This window comes from Ambystoma mexicanum, chromosome 1p, assembly GCF_040938575.1.
Source record: "Ambystoma mexicanum isolate Mex_15411 chromosome 1p, UKY_AmexF1_1, whole genome shotgun sequence".
NCBI lineage: Eukaryota > Metazoa > Chordata > Amphibia > Caudata > Ambystomatidae > Ambystoma > Ambystoma mexicanum.
The window spans coordinates 181,975,349-181,993,249 of NC_090921.1; the positions used below are offsets into that span (position 1 = coordinate 181,975,349).

At 45.9% G+C, this 17,901-nt stretch overlaps 1 protein-coding gene across 1 annotated transcript in view; it reads right to left on the reverse strand.

Annotated features, from left to right (window-relative positions):
- Positions 1-3,984: 3,984 nt before the first annotated feature.
- Positions 3,985-17,901, reverse strand: part of DNAH2 (dynein axonemal heavy chain 2) — a 3,498,763-nt gene continuing 3,484,846 nt past the window's right edge. Inside the window, exon 88 of the mRNA XM_069646273.1 lies at positions 3,985-4,596. Coding sequence (XP_069502374.1) covers positions 4,442-4,596 — 155 coding nt within the window. The 3' untranslated portion in view covers positions 3,985-4,441. The remainder of the gene's footprint in view (positions 4,597-17,901) is intronic.

The following is a 17,901-nucleotide window of genomic DNA, read 5'->3' on the forward strand; positions in this document are numbered from 1 at the left end:
AAGGTCTGTATTTTGCCACATATTTTTTGTTCACTGCTGGAATGGATTCAGGTTTTTCCCAAGCAGCATTTACTCTCCTTTGCAAGGCAATATGAAAGGGAAGTATGGGGTCTGGTTGAGGACCTCCTGACAAAATATCCGTCATATGATCATCCTGGTATACAGGTGAGTTCCTACCCCATCCCATTAATTCTGTTACTTTGTTCATATGTTTTCTATAACCCAAATCAGCATGTTCTGCTGGATCTGGTTTTTCAAACTTGTATTCAGGGGACGTATCTAGTCCACTTGCAGATTGTAAACATTCATACAGGTCTTGCATTTTTGAGTGAGGATCAATTAATTCCTCAGGGACTTCCCTTGTACCATATTTTACCCCGGCTGATGAAACCTCAGGTTCATCTTCTTCTTCATCCTCCTCATTACCTGAAGACATTTCTCCATATATATATGACATAGTTTGGAAAAAATCATGCCTGCTTTTTGGGAGAAATACTTTCTCAGGTATAGGTTTCACCCCTGTAATTGGCAGAAGCGTCGATGGCGTTGAAGCCGTGGCTGTTACCTTCGATGTTGTCGAGGCATTCTTCGATGATTTCGAAGGTGCTATGAATGTTGTCAAAGGCGTCTTCAAGGCAATTGACGCCGTCAAAGGAGCCTTCGAAACAATCGGCGCAATCGAAGGAGTCTTCAAGGTCGTCGATGGAGGCTTCAAAGATGTTTTCGTCGAGGTTCTCGATGACGTATCAATGTATAAAGTATTTTTCTTAAGGTCTGCCTCCTGTTTATGCACTCAAAGGCTTTTCTTTTTAGGTGTTTGGGAAGAATCCCTAGAAGACAACCTTGACAATTTCTTGTCAGATTTCCTAGTTTTAGACCTTCCCCTGTCACTTTTTTTGTGCGTAGAGGCATGATCTTCAACAGAGAGTTTTGAGGGTGTCTGGTCTGCATTCTCAAAAAATTTACATCATTGATGCTCTAAATGCTTCCCACTTTTTAGGGGAGTCATGCTTTGTTGAACACATAATAACCTCCGACGATGTAGTCGAGGAAGAGGGAGATCGGTGCCGTCTTTTCTTCGCTTTTTTGGATGAAGAAGAAGAGGACTTTCTCGATCTACTCCTCAATCTGGATTTTGTATGGCATTTAACCGAAGACTCAGCTGAGTCTTTCTTCCCTCTCGAAGAAAACTTCGAGGATTCCTCCCGCACCGCCAGTTTACCTCTTCTTTCTTTCAAGGCCTTATGGGTCATTGACTGACAAGAACCGCAGTCGTCGATTCGATGGTCGGAACCGAGGCACCAGAGGCAGTTACGATGAGGGTCGGTCAGCGACATTTTCCTCCCACACCTTTGCCATTTCTTAAAACCCGTTTTTGGAGTGGACGGGTTCGAAGAAGATGACATAATTCGCTATAACTGAAGCGCCGTTTATCTTGATCCGAAGCGAAGCTAACGGAAAAACTAACTGAAGCCAACGGACGCGCTCGAGGCCTTTATACAACTGATGACGTCGGTGCGCGACAGAGGCCGCTGAGGGACATCAACGTCGTCGCCTCGAGCGGAGCGCCCTCTGCTGGAGAGAGAAAACATTTCCGAGGCGATACTGAAGGTAAGGATATATATCTAAGATGAGGAATACGTGGAAGGACACAATCCATTCAAAATACCCATTTGCATATCAGTCTGGACCCACCAAAAATGTAATTTTGTATATTGTGTTCCTGTTCTACAGTTCCTCCATGGTATCAAGGACCTGGCAAAGTGGTGCTGGAAAGTTGTGTTTAGCCTTTCCTCCTGGGCTTCCAGGAAATAGAAGCTCTCAGCCTTTTTCATCAAGGGTTCCGGGCTTTCTCTAAAAAGGAGTCTCAAAGGTTCAGTGATCTCCAGGTTCATCAGCACTGCAGCTGTCCCTCCTATCTATCCTGGGAGCTTTATGAAAGAGTGTCTGCATCCTCTGGCTATGAGACCTCTAGTGAATTTTCCTAGTTCCTTTTATACCCATGACCCTATTTCTAAGACTATCTCTAATATGTTATTCCTCAGGTTTCTTTGTTTTCTGCCCTGGGATGGATTTCTTAGTCCATGTGGCACTCTTAATTCACCTTATTAGGCTTTTATCATTTGGCTTATGGTATTGGCTTATTGTTTTATAAAGTCTATTAACGCCAACAATACATTGCTAGGTTTCAATGGCATCTGTGATGTGTGGAATCTTCTTGAAAACAATTTGATTGTCAGTAGTGGTTTGGTCGCATTCCTTGTTTTTTCAGGACTCCAGATGTGCATAGGTTCTCTATCTTCAGAACTGTGTGGTAAGCATCCCTCTTGCTATTGGTCAGACTGTTTCCCCAGCACAGTCATCGTGGCTTGTTAACAGTACTAGATAGTGGTTCAGCGCTGCATTCTTCTTCACCTCAGCTGGTAGCCTGCAAGGTAATGTACTCTGCCATAATGACGGCGTGTGAATGCAGCGACATACTTGAGGAGTGGGTTGTACAAATTTTCTCAGACAGGGGACAAGGCCCCAGGGAGACCCTCTGCAACCACCCTCGGGGGGGGGGCACATTGGTAATGGCTGGACCTCAGTCCTGTGGAGTTCAGCTCCTTCACACAAAAGGATGGGGAGTTGCACAAACTCGCCACAGTCATCACCAATACACGCTTTGGGGACTATTGTTGATGTGTATGAATGGGAGAGTGAGACATTTGTACCTTATTATCTGCCATGAACAGCTTGGCATTTTGCTCCCTAATGGCCTTTTTCTCCAGGCATGACTTGCAACAAGAGGAGAAAAGGCATTATAATCGAGCATAACAGTGGTGGTTAACACAACGTGTGGGATCCGACAGCAACATCTACTGCCTGTAACACTTGAAGGACAGAAACCTTGAGGTCTTAAGTGGGACATACCTGGAATCCAGGGTCAGAACAGTTTAAAGAGGCTGCACAAATAAACCTAGGCCTGGATCCAGCAGTCTGTGTCTGCTCAGAGCTTGGGCGGTGGGGGCGAGGCGGGTCCGAATATGTAGACAGTGTGGCTTTCTAAGTGATGCCTTTGTGACTCCCTTGTTGAGTCACAGCCATGCCACTGTATGCCCATATGAGGTATTGCAAAGGGCACCTGGGAATATTTGGCTATGAGAAATATTCAGAGAGACATAGTTACCAGAATCTTGATTAGCTTTATTTCATCCTCAGCTTTTGACTTTCTTTTATGTTTTTGAACTGTGATTCCATTTATGCATCAATTTCAAGATTATGTTTAAGGTATTTCAAGAAAGCATACAAAGAGACTCAGTTTCTATGTTACCAGTTATTCTCTGCAATTTAATGGAACACTATTTTGTGTTACAGGTATTTGGTTTCTTGGTTAGTGTGTTGTAGCAAATTCATTAATGTATCCAGGCTTGCAGTCCTACTTTGAGAAAACAAACAAATGAGAACCATCATTTTTACAACCCAGTTCTAATGACTTTTAATACCGACGATAAGAATATATGTTTGGTATGGAAAGGAAGTGTGGAGAAAAAAAAAACAAAGGTGGTAATAAAGAGAGGAAGGGAAAGGAAGAAGAGGTAGCGTGGGGTAGAGGCAAAGGGCCATAACAATGGGAGGTGGAACACCCATAAAGGATAAAACAGCATGAGTTGTAAAAAAAAAAAGAAACATTTTGCTCATTTTCAGGGATCCACAAAAATCAGCAATTTGCATTTCTGACATCCAACCATTTCTCATTTTATAGAGCGAGATGATTTATATTTGGACAGACTGGTTTTGATTGACTGTAGGAAATTGAAGTGTTCTGATAAGAGTGCACGCAAGTATTGTGTATAACACTTGGTTGTTTCTGGCTCCAGATGGATACAAAATAAAAGATACACATTCAAATTTCCAGTGGACTGGCAAATAGATTAACACATTGAATCATTCTTGTCCCATTTTAGCTTATTTCTGTAAAAATCGATCACAGAAACCTTGAGGTATGACAAAATAGAATTTATTAAATTCACAAAAGGCTGTAACAAACTGACCAAAGAAGATGTCCATCCAGCTATCGAAAAGTTTCTCATGACTGTTTGACGTACCACAGTCAGTTCCTAAAATTCCGATGTAATATTTATATTTCTTTGGCCCACCTTTAATTAACAATCAGGCTACATATTGGAATGCACCCCCACCTTTTATTAAATATATCCTTTATATTTTAGTGTTTATATTACATGTGCATTTGTAGAAAAGGTTGAATACTACAAAAGATTTATGTAAAACCCAAGTAAGGCTCCTTTAAGGTTTTCACATAATGTGATATAAATATGAATCCATTACTGAACAAGTTCATCTGTTTCATTCTTGATCTCCAAGTGCATAGAAGGGATCAGAAGCATAGCAAATATCCTGAAATCTGATCCATGCCTAGTTTCCAGGACATGTTAGATAGTTAGTTATCAAGGCTCATTAGCAGGGCCGTTCCCCGTTTAATCCAGTGATCAGCCGGCATGGCACCCGATTTGAGGTCGACTCCAATGACGAAGGAGCAGCGTCCCGCAGTGCCAGTTCGGTTTGGGTAGTAATAGCATGGGCAGGCATACATCCCTGAAGGAAGAAAGAAGGCAGAAATGGGGTCAGTCCAGCATGAAGAACTAGGATAATGTCAATGGTTTGGCATTGGCAACAATAAGAATATGTTATTTTCCCGTTGAAAAAGCTCTACAGCAATAATTTCTTTTATACATTAACATAATTAACGTTCTGAATGGTGGGACTGTTCAAAGTATGTCAATCTATAAAATATCCTAGACTAGAGATTATCACTGTTGTTTTGGAATAAGTAAGAGGGCAAGGTAATTGCTACACGTAGCAGAAATATTATTTCTCATGTGAGAGTAATTACCTTATGAATAAACCATTTTTGAAAATGATGCAGAGCCAGGATTATCTGGCAGCTATTGATGAAATCTAGCTGTTAGATAATAGAGGGAACAAGCTATACCGCATCAAAATTGCTTTCCAAGTAAAGCAGATATTGTCATGTTGGAAACCACTCAAAACTTGAAAGACAGGGCTACCTTCATATTTGAAACATTGCAAGTTTGGGTGCCGATAAAGCAAACATTACTGGACTAGGTAACTTACTTCTAACACTAGTGTCTCCAGAAATTAAACTGTCTATCGATTCTTATGCTAAGTGAAACGTGCCGCTAGGTTTTACTTTTCACGGGAATAAGGATCCTCACTGACAAAAAAAGGAAATCCTACAAAGCATATGACTTGAAGGAAGACCCAATGGAGAAACACATTTTATTCATTGTGATTAATGCTCCCTTAGTTTGTAGTTCTCCCTCTTTAACCTGCCATGCCCTGTATAATCCATTCCACTCCATTACATGTACAATTACTACACACACCTATAAAATTGCCACTTATCACAAGTTCCTAAGTTTATATACAATGCACAGTAGTGTGATAGCAGTGGCATATGAAGGAGGGGATATGTGAGTAGGAGTTGTGAAGGAGAGTAAGTAACTGAATCACTCTGAAGGTATGTGTTGGTTATATGTATATCCCTATAGCTCTCTGTTCTTCCCAACCTGTTGGGACAGATTACATAGCAAACACTCTTCTGGGGAGGAGGTCACTGCGTATATCAGTTGGAGTCAACCAAATAAGCTATGCAGTATCCCCTTCTCAAAAGAAAAATCTCACCTGGAGAAATCGTCTATGAAATAAAGCTTACAGACTAAATGAGGGGTAGACAATGTGGCCGTTCTGCAGATGCGAGAAGTGGCTACATGCCTTGGGAAAGCTACTGATACTGTCTTAGATCTGTAATGTGTATGTATTCTCTTGGGAACGAAAAGACCATGGAAAGGGGTTTCCCCTGAACTGCACAACACAATCGATCTGGCAATGGTGGCATTGGCCAACTTGGGTAGTGGTGAAATAAATCACTGAATAACAAAACTATTTTATGACCTGCGAAAAGATCTTGTACTGCCCAATTCAAACTTTTAAATCGTGTTTTAACGTGCAGAGCCCCTTCTGCTGCCTACTTATTTGGCCTAGTTGGAAAAATAGGTACACTGATTTTAGCGTTTAGAAGGAAGTCTGCCAAAGAATCACCTCCTCAGCACAGAAAACCAAAAGGCATCTTCCAGGGGCAAGCATGTAACTCGCTCACATTGCTTGCCGAAGTGGCCACAATTAGGAGAGGCAGTCTTCCAAGGAGTGTGGACAAGATCACAGAAAGCCATAGACATGAAAGTCTTGCACATTAAAGAATTCAGAACCAGGTTCAAATCCCACTGAGGGAGAGGGTTTCTGACCGCGAGTTAAGAATGGTTAAAATTGGCACACATGATTACGTGGATTGTGTGCTGCAACATCAAAGCAATGGTTATAACTAAGATGCAGAAAATACATGGGATAAAAGTAATGCAAATTTTCCAAGAGACACCTAATGTCTTCAATTCTGTATAGAGAAAGCGCTCTCACACCATTACACTTAAGTCTTGATAGAAGCCAGGCAGTGTTTACGAGAATCTATTGTGATGCAAGTATTGGGAAAAAAAGCAAAGAGAACAAATACATAACACTGTCTATGAACTCATTCAAAGGGTTCAATGAGGTGATATACCCCGAGGTGGTGGGCCGACCCTGAAGGTAACAGACTGCCTCCCAAGTTAAAGGCCTGAGTGCAGTGGGGTCCCTTAACAAGCGTGGCGGTGCCGTTACTGAAAGGTTTGGCTCGCTACGAGGGGCATATCGCCATTAGCACCCGTGTAGTTCCCTATACTGGTTCTAATGGCGTTTATAATTAATAAATAAATAAACAAACGTACCTTTGTGTCGTTGCCTGCGCGGTACAATGTTGCTGTCAGCAGAAGTCTGTTTTCCATGTTGATAATTGTGCCGTCATCAACATGAAAACAGACTTTTGCTGACAGCAGCACTGCACGACACAGGGCTGTGAAACAAAGGTATGTTTCTTTTTTACATCATTAGCACCCATGTAGGAAACTACACGGGTGCTAAGTGGCGAAGGGGGAGCGGGGAAGGGATGCACCCTAAACCAATGAAAATGCTTGAAGCGTGTCCTTTCCTTGGTTAATACAGCCCGCGTTCCAAGCATTTTTATTGATTTAAGGCACTGGGCAGTGTGCTAATGATTATGAGGAACTGGAGCACACACTGTAAATTTTTCATTGCATAAATATTAGAAACTAGTTGTTTGATTCTACATGTAAGAGATCAATGTCGAGGACTCAAGATATCTTCATCCAATTTTATGTTTAATAACCAAACATTAAATTAACATTATCACAGCCAACACTGGTCATTTATATTGCGTTCTGACTTCTCTCATTATAAAACGCAACACACAATTAGATTATTTACTGGGATCAAAACAATGACATCTTGCGTTGCACGTATGATGTCATTACTTTAATATAAGCAGGCTCAAACATGGCATCTGCAAGTTGTACACGGAACTCAACTTTATGCCAAGCACGGCCAGAATGATAACATCCTTTTATTACTCTGTGTAAGTGCCATAAAGAGTAGGAGCATTATGCGTTATAATACTGAAAACCAGCAATAACCTAACTGATAACTCTACTACAAATATATCTATGGCCTTCCATAGATATAAATATTGAACACAGATCCCTTGAGAAATAATCTCCAGATAACAGTGGGCGGAGTCCATGTAAAATCTTGACTGAACCAGTGGTAAGGAAAACTCTCCTTTAATACCATTTCATGTCATCAACAAGGGATCTTAGTGAACAAGCTAACCACCAATAAACCTATATCTTACTCTTGGCTGTATCATAGATAACACACGTGGAATTTGGAATTTTCTGAAAAAACTCAAGATTCGCATACCGTGCATTAAAGGAGGGAAACGTATACTTTGGCCCTCACTATGAGTACAGTGGTAATTCCACCAGGCAGAATTATCGTAACTGCTGTGGTGTCCGGCGGTATGGGCACCAACCATCCATCCTGTGCAACGTTAATTCTGTTGATGGAATTACTACTGTAAAACACAACTCCAACGGTAATTCTGTTGAAAATTGGCAGAATTACCAATAGTACAGCACATTTGCCGCTAATTCAGTCATTGGAATTTCCACCGGCGGAATTACCGTTGGTGGAAATAGCATCATCGCCGGAAGGTTTAAGTAACTTACCTATAACTCTTGTTCTCCAGCATGGGTCTGGCATGGATTCACATGCTAATGAATAATCCCTGTCGTCAGGCTGGGAATCTTCAGTAAAGAGAAAAACCGTTTAGCTTGAAAACTGCATTTCTCCTCTAAACCAATCACTATCCTCTGGGTCATACTGCCCCCATCCAATGGACAGTCCTCGCCCTAAGCTCCATCCCTGGTGGCCATCTATAGATTTAGCACGTAAAAGGCAGTATGAACCAAGAAAAGCCACAGAATGGAAGGAGGGATTTTGCATGTCAATCCATGCCGGAACCATGCTGGAAACAAGAGTTACAGGTAAGAAACTTAAACCTTCTCCAGCATGGGGTCTGGCATGGATTCATATGCTCATGAATAACAATTACAAAACAGTACATATACACAACCACAGGAGGTGGCAAAGCTTAACAGAAGTAAAAACACTCACCCCTGGATCGACTCACCTCAAGTGAACAGGTTTCGTAGCACCACTTGGCTGACTCGGGACTCCTTCATGGAATCCCTGTCGACGCAGTAGAACCTCATGAAGGTGTGCCTGGACCTCCACGTAGCTGCCCTGCAAATGTCAAGCAGGGGCACACAAGAGAGAAACTCTGTCATTGCTGCAATGGCTCTGGTGGAGTGGGCTATCGGCCGGCCTGGCAGAGTTCTGTTAGCCTGACAAGGACAGTGAATGATACAGCCGGAGATCCACCTGGAGATGGAAGCCTTCAAAAAGGCCTTTACGTGATTCACAGGTCCAAAATTGACGAAAAATCTGAGAAGTCTTCCGAAAACGTTTTGTGCATGCCACAAAAAATCTCAAGGCACGAGCAACATCTAGCAAATGCAACGCCCTTGCCGCAGGCTACGACGGATTCAGGAAGAAGATAGGCTACACCAAAGGCTTATTGAGATGGAACTCCAATGGCACCTTCGGCATAAAGGTGGGATCTGTACGCAGTCCCACCCTTGTAGTGTGAAAGTACAAGTATGGCTGTCTGTAAAACAGGGCCTGGATCTCCCCAACTCGCCTACATTGAGTTCCCAAGCTGGGGCCGGAGCCTTCACCGGAGGAATATTTCTGAAGAGGCCCTTGAGGAACTCCTTGACGAGTCTGTGTGAGCACAGGGAAGGCCTACCTGGTGTCCTGGTGTAATGGGATATGGCGGCCAAGTGTACCATGATAGAGGGGTGAGCCAGTCCGGCCAAAGGAATCAGGTATGGTAGGAGCTGCAGGGCTGAGACAAGCAGAGGAGTCTTCTGAGCCTGTCACCACACAGGGAAGTGCTTCCACTTATGGCCGTAGCACGGTAATGTTGAAGAGGCTCTGGCCTTGGCCAGGATGTCCTTACATTCTGATGGTATCGAATAATGTCCAAACTCTAGGGCTGCAGGAGCCAGGCCCTGAGGTTCAGTGGCGCTGGGTCATAGAGTAGAATCGCCCCTTCTTCTCTGGCGAGAATATCGGGAAGCAGAGGCAGCCTGATGGATGGGGCTGCCGACAGACGTAGCTACCACGCCGGAGCGACAAGTATCATCCTGCAGTGACTTTGTCGGAGTGTGTTGATCACTTGAAACAGGAATGAGAAAGCATCCTTTGAATAATTGATGGAGAATCTGAGCTCCGTCAGCAGACAAATGGCCTCCGCTTTGTGCTGGTTTGCCAGTGCATGAGAGCAGGAGTGGATGAGCCAGTCATCCAGATAAGGATAGACATGGATGCTCTTGAAATGTAGAAGCACCACCACCGGGGCGAAGCACTTTGTGAACAGACTTGGAGTCAATTTCAGGCCAAAGGGCAAAGCCTTGAACTTATAGAGAAGCCCCTGGACCACAAAATGTAGAAACATCCAATGTTCATCCAATGGTGTGGATGGGGACATGGAAGTAAGAATCTTCCAGATCGAATGTCGTCATGAAGTCCCCCTCCTTCAGCTGGCCGAGCATGTGTTGCAACATGACCATCCTGAACTTTTGGGACTTCAAGTACTTGTTGAGGTGCCTTAAGTCTAGGATCGGCTGCCACCCTCCTGTCTTCTTTTGTTCCAGAAAGTACCTGGAGTACACTCTGAATCCCCGCAGGCGCTGTGGGACGGTTCTATCGCCCCTTTCTTAACATGGCCTGAACCTACTGCAGCAGTTGAGCCATGTGTAGTTTACGCCGCGCCACAGTAGGAATGCGAGAACACCTGTGTTGGAATTTCAAGACATGTCCCTAAAGAAGAACAACATCCAGCACCCATTATTCAGTGGTCATGGTCTTCCACTTGTCGACAAAGTTTGCTAGTTGGCCACGGCCTGGGGTGTGAAAGTGGTGGCCTGGATCCACGGCCTGTTCAGGCCTGCTTGGGTGTCTGCGTCCTGGCCTGGGGACTGCGCCGACACTGGCCTCCACTGCCATAGGCCTGTGAATGGCTCCTGTAGGCCTCCTGGGATTTGGAATGGGAGGGTTGATGGTAGGGGGAGTTATACCACTCAGAAAACCTGCAGTACATCCCCCTCAATGACAGAAAGGATGACAACCACCTCTGCTGCAATGTCCCCAGCGAGTGCCCCGTCTCTGTAGCTGTCTTGTTCGTCGGGAGACACTCGTCCAGTCTTGCCAAACAGATTGTTCCCATCAAACAGCATGTCCACCACCTTGGACTAGACATCCGCCCTGAAGTTAGTGGCCTTCAGTCAGCCTTGGCGTCGGAGGGACACACCATAGCCCATCTGGCAGATTCTGGTATCCGTGATGTCCAGAGCCACCATTATGGCATGATTCGAGGGGCCACCTCTCCTTCCTGTCTTCCAGCAGGCAGTCTAGAATAGGCCAGAGCTTATACCATTGCTCCCTGTAGTAGCTCCAGAATAGGCCAGAGCTTATACCATAGCTCCCTGTAGTAGCCTGATAAGATGGACAGTGCATTAGCAGCCTTGACAGTGCAGGCCACAGTGTAAATGATGCCCTTCTCCAAAGCATCAAGCTTCTTCCCCTCCTGGTCTGGGGGCATCATGGCTGAAGAGGAAGGGTTTGACGAGAGCCAGTCTAGGGCTGGGACCTCAAGCACGTGGAGGCAAAGTCCGGGACCCTATATTTCTTCTCCAGCCTCTCTCTTTTCAGGGGTGGGTGGGGTGGTACTTGGTGTCTTTATCGGGACCACACCTTCTTCCCGTCATCCAGCAGAGGAGTTGACATGACAGACTTGGACCCCTGACGTTGGAAGAGAAAACCCCAATTTCTTCATCTCTCTGGTAGAAGGTGAAGAGAGCGGGGGCCCTCACAGTCATAGCGTGAAAGGAACCAATCTCATCTGGTGGCGAGGCCCTGGCGGGCTCGTTAGTACCCAGCAGCTCCCGATCTGCTGGGCCATAGTCATCAGACTCATTGGTATATGTTGCAGCAGAGTCTGTATCCATACCAGTGTCTGTGTGTCCGGGCTCCTCCACCACAGGGGTCAAAAGCTGATGCAGCGGGGGTTTTGGTGTCGGCTGGCGTCTCAGGCAGATGGGTCCTTTGACTTACGCTTTGGCCTGGAAGTGCTCCTGGTCGTAAGCCTTGTGGGACAGAACAGGCACATGAGTAGCAGGTAGCCTTTGTTGGATCTCTGATACCAAAGTGTGCAGAGTCATAAGGATGTCCAACGACATGTCTATGGGAGCTGACAGAGGCGTTAGAGAGACAGCCGGCATTAGCTCCAGGCTGAAGCCCCTTCTTGGGCTAAATGACAGGTTTGCTCCGCGGGGACCCATCCAAGGACACAGTACCATGATCCCCTTTGTGGTCTGAGTAATAGTACTTGGGCAAGTCATCATCGTCAGAGATCATGTAGATGAGCACCGGCTCCTTCAGAGGATCCCTTGGCCTCATCAGGGACACCCCCCACCACTCGCCTGGGGTGAGGCTTCAGGGGCGATAGCTGCTCCTCGGCCTTACTCGACTCCTTTGGCAGTGAGACGATGATGGGTACCATGGCTTTCACAGTCGCATCAGCTGACATCATTGGAGGCACTGCCACCGAACCCCTACGCTGTGGAGGCAAGACCACACGTGGGGTAGACATTGCTATGACCGCAGAAACCACCGTCGTTGCCAGGCCCCCTTTCAGTGAAGTTGTGATGGTCGTCGACATGGTCATTGAAGAAGTTATTGACGAAGCTGATGGAGCCCTCGTCGAGGGGATGGTGATCGCCGACGGGGTCATTGTCATCGACAAAGTGGACGTCCTGGCCGATGAAGTTGTCATCAACGAAGTCGTCATCTTGGTCTCAGACGTGGTTGATGGGGGGAGAGAGGAGCCACTCAAGGATTTCTTCTTTGTAGCCTTGGCCAAGGACAGCAATCAGAGCTTTGAGGGCGTCAAGGACTTCTTCTTGGAAGGAACACCCCAAACTGGCTGGCTGTAGACATAGATGACAACGGTGAGCGTGTACTTTTCAAGACTTTTGAAAAGCCCGAAATGGGACCCGCATCCGCGGCCAACACAGTGTGATCCGTAGAGTGGTGCTTAGCCTTCATTTGAACCCCCTGTGCAGGGACATCCTCAAAGGACCTCAACCTCTTTCCAGAGTGAGTTTGCTCATTGGAGAGTCCAGTCCTGTATGAGGCATGACCATGGCCGCAGGCCTTCCCCAAATTGAGCTACACCGCTAATCTGCTGTAATGGTCCTTTCTTGTCTTCTTCGAAAGCCCACAGGAATCTCGCATCCCTCCTCGTCGTGGTCAGGATGCAGGCAATACAAGCACTTGTGCTGTTGATCTTTGACATAGACATATCTTAGTCCGCATTTCGCGCATATCCTGAAGAGACTCCTCATTTCTTCAGACATGATGGGAAGGCATGAAATAGGCCTGACTTTGGGCCTTCCAAAAACTTTGGAGAGAAGGTCTGCAATGTAAGATGATCTTCGCCGACAATGGGTCCCTGCTGCCGGTAGTCGACCATTGTTCGAATGATGGAGCAAAGTCGGTCAAAAAATATTAAACTTGAGCAAGTGAGGGGACTCCCAACACTGAAATGTGCGGTAAACACCTGAAGATGGCGACCAGGGGTGGAGCTTAGGGAGACGACTGTCATTGGATGGGGGCACTATGACCCAAAGCACAGTGATTGGTTTAGAGGAGAAATACAGTTTTCAGGCTAAAGCAAAACTGCTTTTTCTTATTATCGAGGATTCCCAGCCTGACAATGGGGAATAATCATGAGCATGTGAATCCATGCAAGACCTCATGCTGAAACTCTGAGTTATCAACGTGGACTTTTCTAGAATCGTGAATACTGCCATAGCTCTCAACTCCCACGCTTTTTGCGGGTGTCACCCGCCTTGTAAACAGCTGACTCACCCGCTAAGCCTCCTGCACGCCCATTCATTTCAATGGGCCTCTCACCCGCCAAAAATAAAATCGGGTGTTTTCACCCGCCTTTGCGACACAAATGGTTGAGAGCTATGTACTGCATTCTCCACGTACAATGTCACCGGGCAACCCATAGTAATGATTGAAGACTTTTGAAAAGCTGCTTCCGCTAGAGCTTGCTCACAAGGGAACTGTCCCTACATCACTGGGCCTAGTGGTCTGCTGTGATAAGCTAAAGGTTTGTGGCCTAGCGATGTTTGCTGGATCACGACCGGTATCATCCTCTAAAATGACTTCTTGTAATTCAGAGTCGCTAGTACCGGAGCATTATCGATCGCAGCCTTGAGCTCCTCAAAATAAGTCCCCATTTCCTCAGTCCACTCTATCAGACCATTCACCTTCTGTGCTTCCTTAAGTCCCTGCATTAAGGGCCTCACATAACTAGAGTAATCACAGACCCATGATCTACAGTTACAACGCCACAACAACTGCTGCATCTGTTTCACAGTGACTGGTTGAGGCGTACTCTGAACTGCGGTGGCTCTCTCCAATATTACCTTCCTTCCTGCAGTAGATATTACTTGCCTCAAATATACTACTTCTGTCTGGCAGTATTGCAATTTTTCTCTGTCCACTTTGTTCCCCTTCTCCACGAGCAGGGTGAGGAGCGTAAATGTGTCTCCTCAACACTGCTCCTCTGATGTGCTACAGACGAATAGATGGTCCAGCTAATGAATCACGGTACTGGACACATGCAAATTCCCCAGATCCATCTGAACCACCCTGTTAAAAAAACTCTGATTCGCAGTACCCCTGGGGCAACCTTGTGTGCTCGAACTTCTGACCTTGATACGTAAATGCTGTGAGGTACTGAGGATCGGGGTGTAAGGGAACAGAGAAAAATGCATTTTTTAAGTCAATCACCATGAAGTGGGTCGACCCATTAGGGATGTTACAGAGAATGGTGGCAGGATTCGGTACCGCTGGAAACTCCACCTCAACAATATTGTGGAGGGAGCGCAAATCCTGGACCATCCTCCAACTGGACCCCTTCACTTTCTTTACTGGGTAGATAGACATATTGCATGGGGACACAGAAGGTTGTATTATGCCTTGCTTTAACAACGCCATCATGATTTCGTAAACACCTTGGTCTGCCTCCTTAGACATTGGCGTACTGCTTAACCCATGGTAATATCGCACCAGATTTCAATTTTATCCTCACTGCTCCAAACACTCTTTAGGAGCCCCACATCATGAGGGTTGCTGGTCCACAAATGTCCAGCACTTTCTCCAAATACTCCTTCCAAAATGGTTATGTATTTCTAATGATGAGCATGGTCCGTGGTACATCCCTTTGCACTATTGTCATCTGGCAAGGCACCTTGATTTTAAAGACCATCTCTCCTGCGTCGTTGAACAATTGTCCGTCATACACATCCCTCAGCAACAAGGTCAGATTGACGCACAGAACTGTGCACCATTCCCCACTTTCTTCATCTGTGCCTGAGAGAACCACCCTGTTCTTCTTAATTATAGCAGCCTCTAAGATATTCGTAACAAAGGCGACTGGCATTATGTCCTGCAGCACATAAGGACGAAATAAAAATTCAACCGGTACCCGCCAAGTCCGATTTCTGATCCCTGGGACTCAACAAAACCATCACCCCATAAAGAAATAATGTTGAATGGACAGGAGCACCCCTGATCGCCCTGTCGCTACAGTAGGCCTAAAAAAGCACTGCCTCCCTTACCGGATACAACCTTGGGGTCAAGCATGCTATACCCTCCTCCATGAAAGCGGACGACATATGGAGGCGACTGAAGAGATCTCTACCCAAGAGATTTGCTGGGGTATCTGTACAATACAACAAAGGGACTGATACATTTTGAGTACCTATCTTGATAAGAAGATCCTCTGTATAAGGAACCGACAGAATAACCCCAGAGAATCCCTGTGTGTCCATCGTTTTTCCTGACAAGTGGAACTCACCTTCTTTAATGTAAGATTTTGTAGCCCCTGTGTCGACCATAAAAGAGACCGTTTGGTCATCTACCTGCACACCTATCCGGGGTTCCTCTTCAAGATTGGTGGTAACGGACAGGGCTGGACACATCACAGATCCCTGTGGGATGTCCTACTGATGGGCACATATTAGCACCAGGGAGAGAAAAAGGAATCCCTCCAAAAGCACTCGCTCCTGTGTAGTGTGTAACAGTACCTTGGGACAAAGTATTGTTGTCCCATGTCGGTGGGATCCCAAAGGTCTGTGCAGCCCCAGTCGCTGGGTTCTGTTCAACCCCTGCCTGCTGTGATTGCATAGAGCCTGGGGCATATGGCAGAGTCGGGGCTTGCATCTGTTGAGGTCCCATGTTAAACTACTGCAGCCGCTAATGACAATCCAGAAACTCATGTCCCAAACATCCACACGACCAGCAATGAATTCCATAGAATCCTCCATAACCGGTTCCCTCCAGCCCATTGAACCAAGGACTCATTTCTCCGAACCCACATAATGACCCGCTCCCTTGCACAAATCCTCTCCTGCCCCTTAGAAGTCCTCTCATTGGCCCGGGAGCATACCCAACCATCCACCCCTGTGTCATACCCAATTCACTGTGTCCCTGTTGTCCCGATTGCCCCTGTTGTCCCTCCATAGAACTTGTAATTACTGCCCCTTCTAGACAAATCTTGCCAATTTCTTTTGAATGAGCTTAGCCTATGCTTTTTGTGCTTGCTCTACACTTTCCCTCTCTTTTTCATGTCTTCTTTTACAAAAATGCACAATGTGTGCTTGAATGTCCGGTCAACTCTTGGCCTCCATTCCTACCCCCTTATCCAGTTCATGCTGGACTTCGTAAGGGAGTTCTTTCTTTAGCATGTGATAAAATATTTCCACACTTTAATCTCTCCCTTGTCCCCCAAACCTGTGCCCTATAATTATTAAACGCTGTTCCGTCATGAGTATTTTTGTCAAACTTAACTCCCATATATCCCACTTTTCGCCAAAGCTCATCTGACTGCTCCCCCGTTAGAGCCGCAAATAGGCGTTTCATATCCCCTTTTTCATATCCCCTTTGGCTAACGTGACACCAGCGGTGTGTTTCTGCAATGGATAAATCCACTTCCCTGCTCCTGCAGTGAGGAAAGAGAGTGTCTTCATCAGGTTATTCCAGACCATGTGTGACCACAGGACATAATACACCCTTCCTAGACCCTTCCTGGAGTAACGGAATCTGACTAACAACCGATTTAACTGGAGATTTCCCCATCTATCCCTTACTATGGCCATGTGAGTAGCATTTTGGTGCTCAACTGCCCAAGTAGGTGGGACAAAGACTTATATGCAAATTGATATTTCCCATCTGTGAAAGTTAGTGAGCAAAAAGCAGACGGCTGTGAACTCTCAAAGTGGTTAATAACCACTGAACAGGTTATCATGCCATGTTCTTTCAAGGGTTTTTGGAAGGAACTTGGGGTTGGTCACCCTAAGTTACCTGGGGGGCAACCAGACATGGACTCCCTGCTCACTGGGCTCAGAGAGGCACAGCTCCACCTCACTGATGAGGCCCAACAAGGCTGAAACACGTGTATGGGGTTACTGTTGGTACTCTTGTTCAGAAGGGAATTGCCATAGCATTTTGGTGCTGGACTGCCCAAGTGGGTGGTACAAAGACTGATATGCAAATTGATATTTCCCATCTGTGAAAGGTACAGTGTGCAAAAAGCAGACGGCAGCGAACTCGCAAAGTGGTTAATAACCACTGAACAGGTTATCATGCCATGTTCTTTCAAGAGAGAGGTGCGCCTGTTACCTTTTTTGTATGGCCATGTGAGTACCCTGCCGTGTCCTATGATTCCATGGTGTGTCCCAACTGCTGCTACTGGAGCAGGAGGCAGGGTGCCTACACCCTGTTCTCCCTGCTCAACATCCTGCTCTTCTTCCTCTTCATCATACACTTTAGCTACCGCATCTTCTGACCCTCCCACAGGGATGGAAGCATAGTCTGCACTACCATAGGGTGCCATCTCCTGTCCTCCTTGCTAGGCCCCTGTACCTGTGGCAGTATCCTTGTCCTCCATGTCCACCTAAACCTTTCTGATAACTGATTTATCGAGCCTCACAAGAACCTGCCCATGCATCCACCTTCCTTCTCCAACATCCTTTATCTGTCTTCCCTCCTTTTCCTGATCTTCATCTCTTTTAGTCGTAGCAGCACTATCTCCTCCTCTGCTAACCTACGAGTTTCCTTCATTTGTTCCCGCTCTTGCGTCTCCCTCACTTCCCGCAGCATATCCTATATCCAAGCCATAAAAGGTTGGGCCTCCTCCTTCTCCCTCGATCTTGATGCCCTATCTGC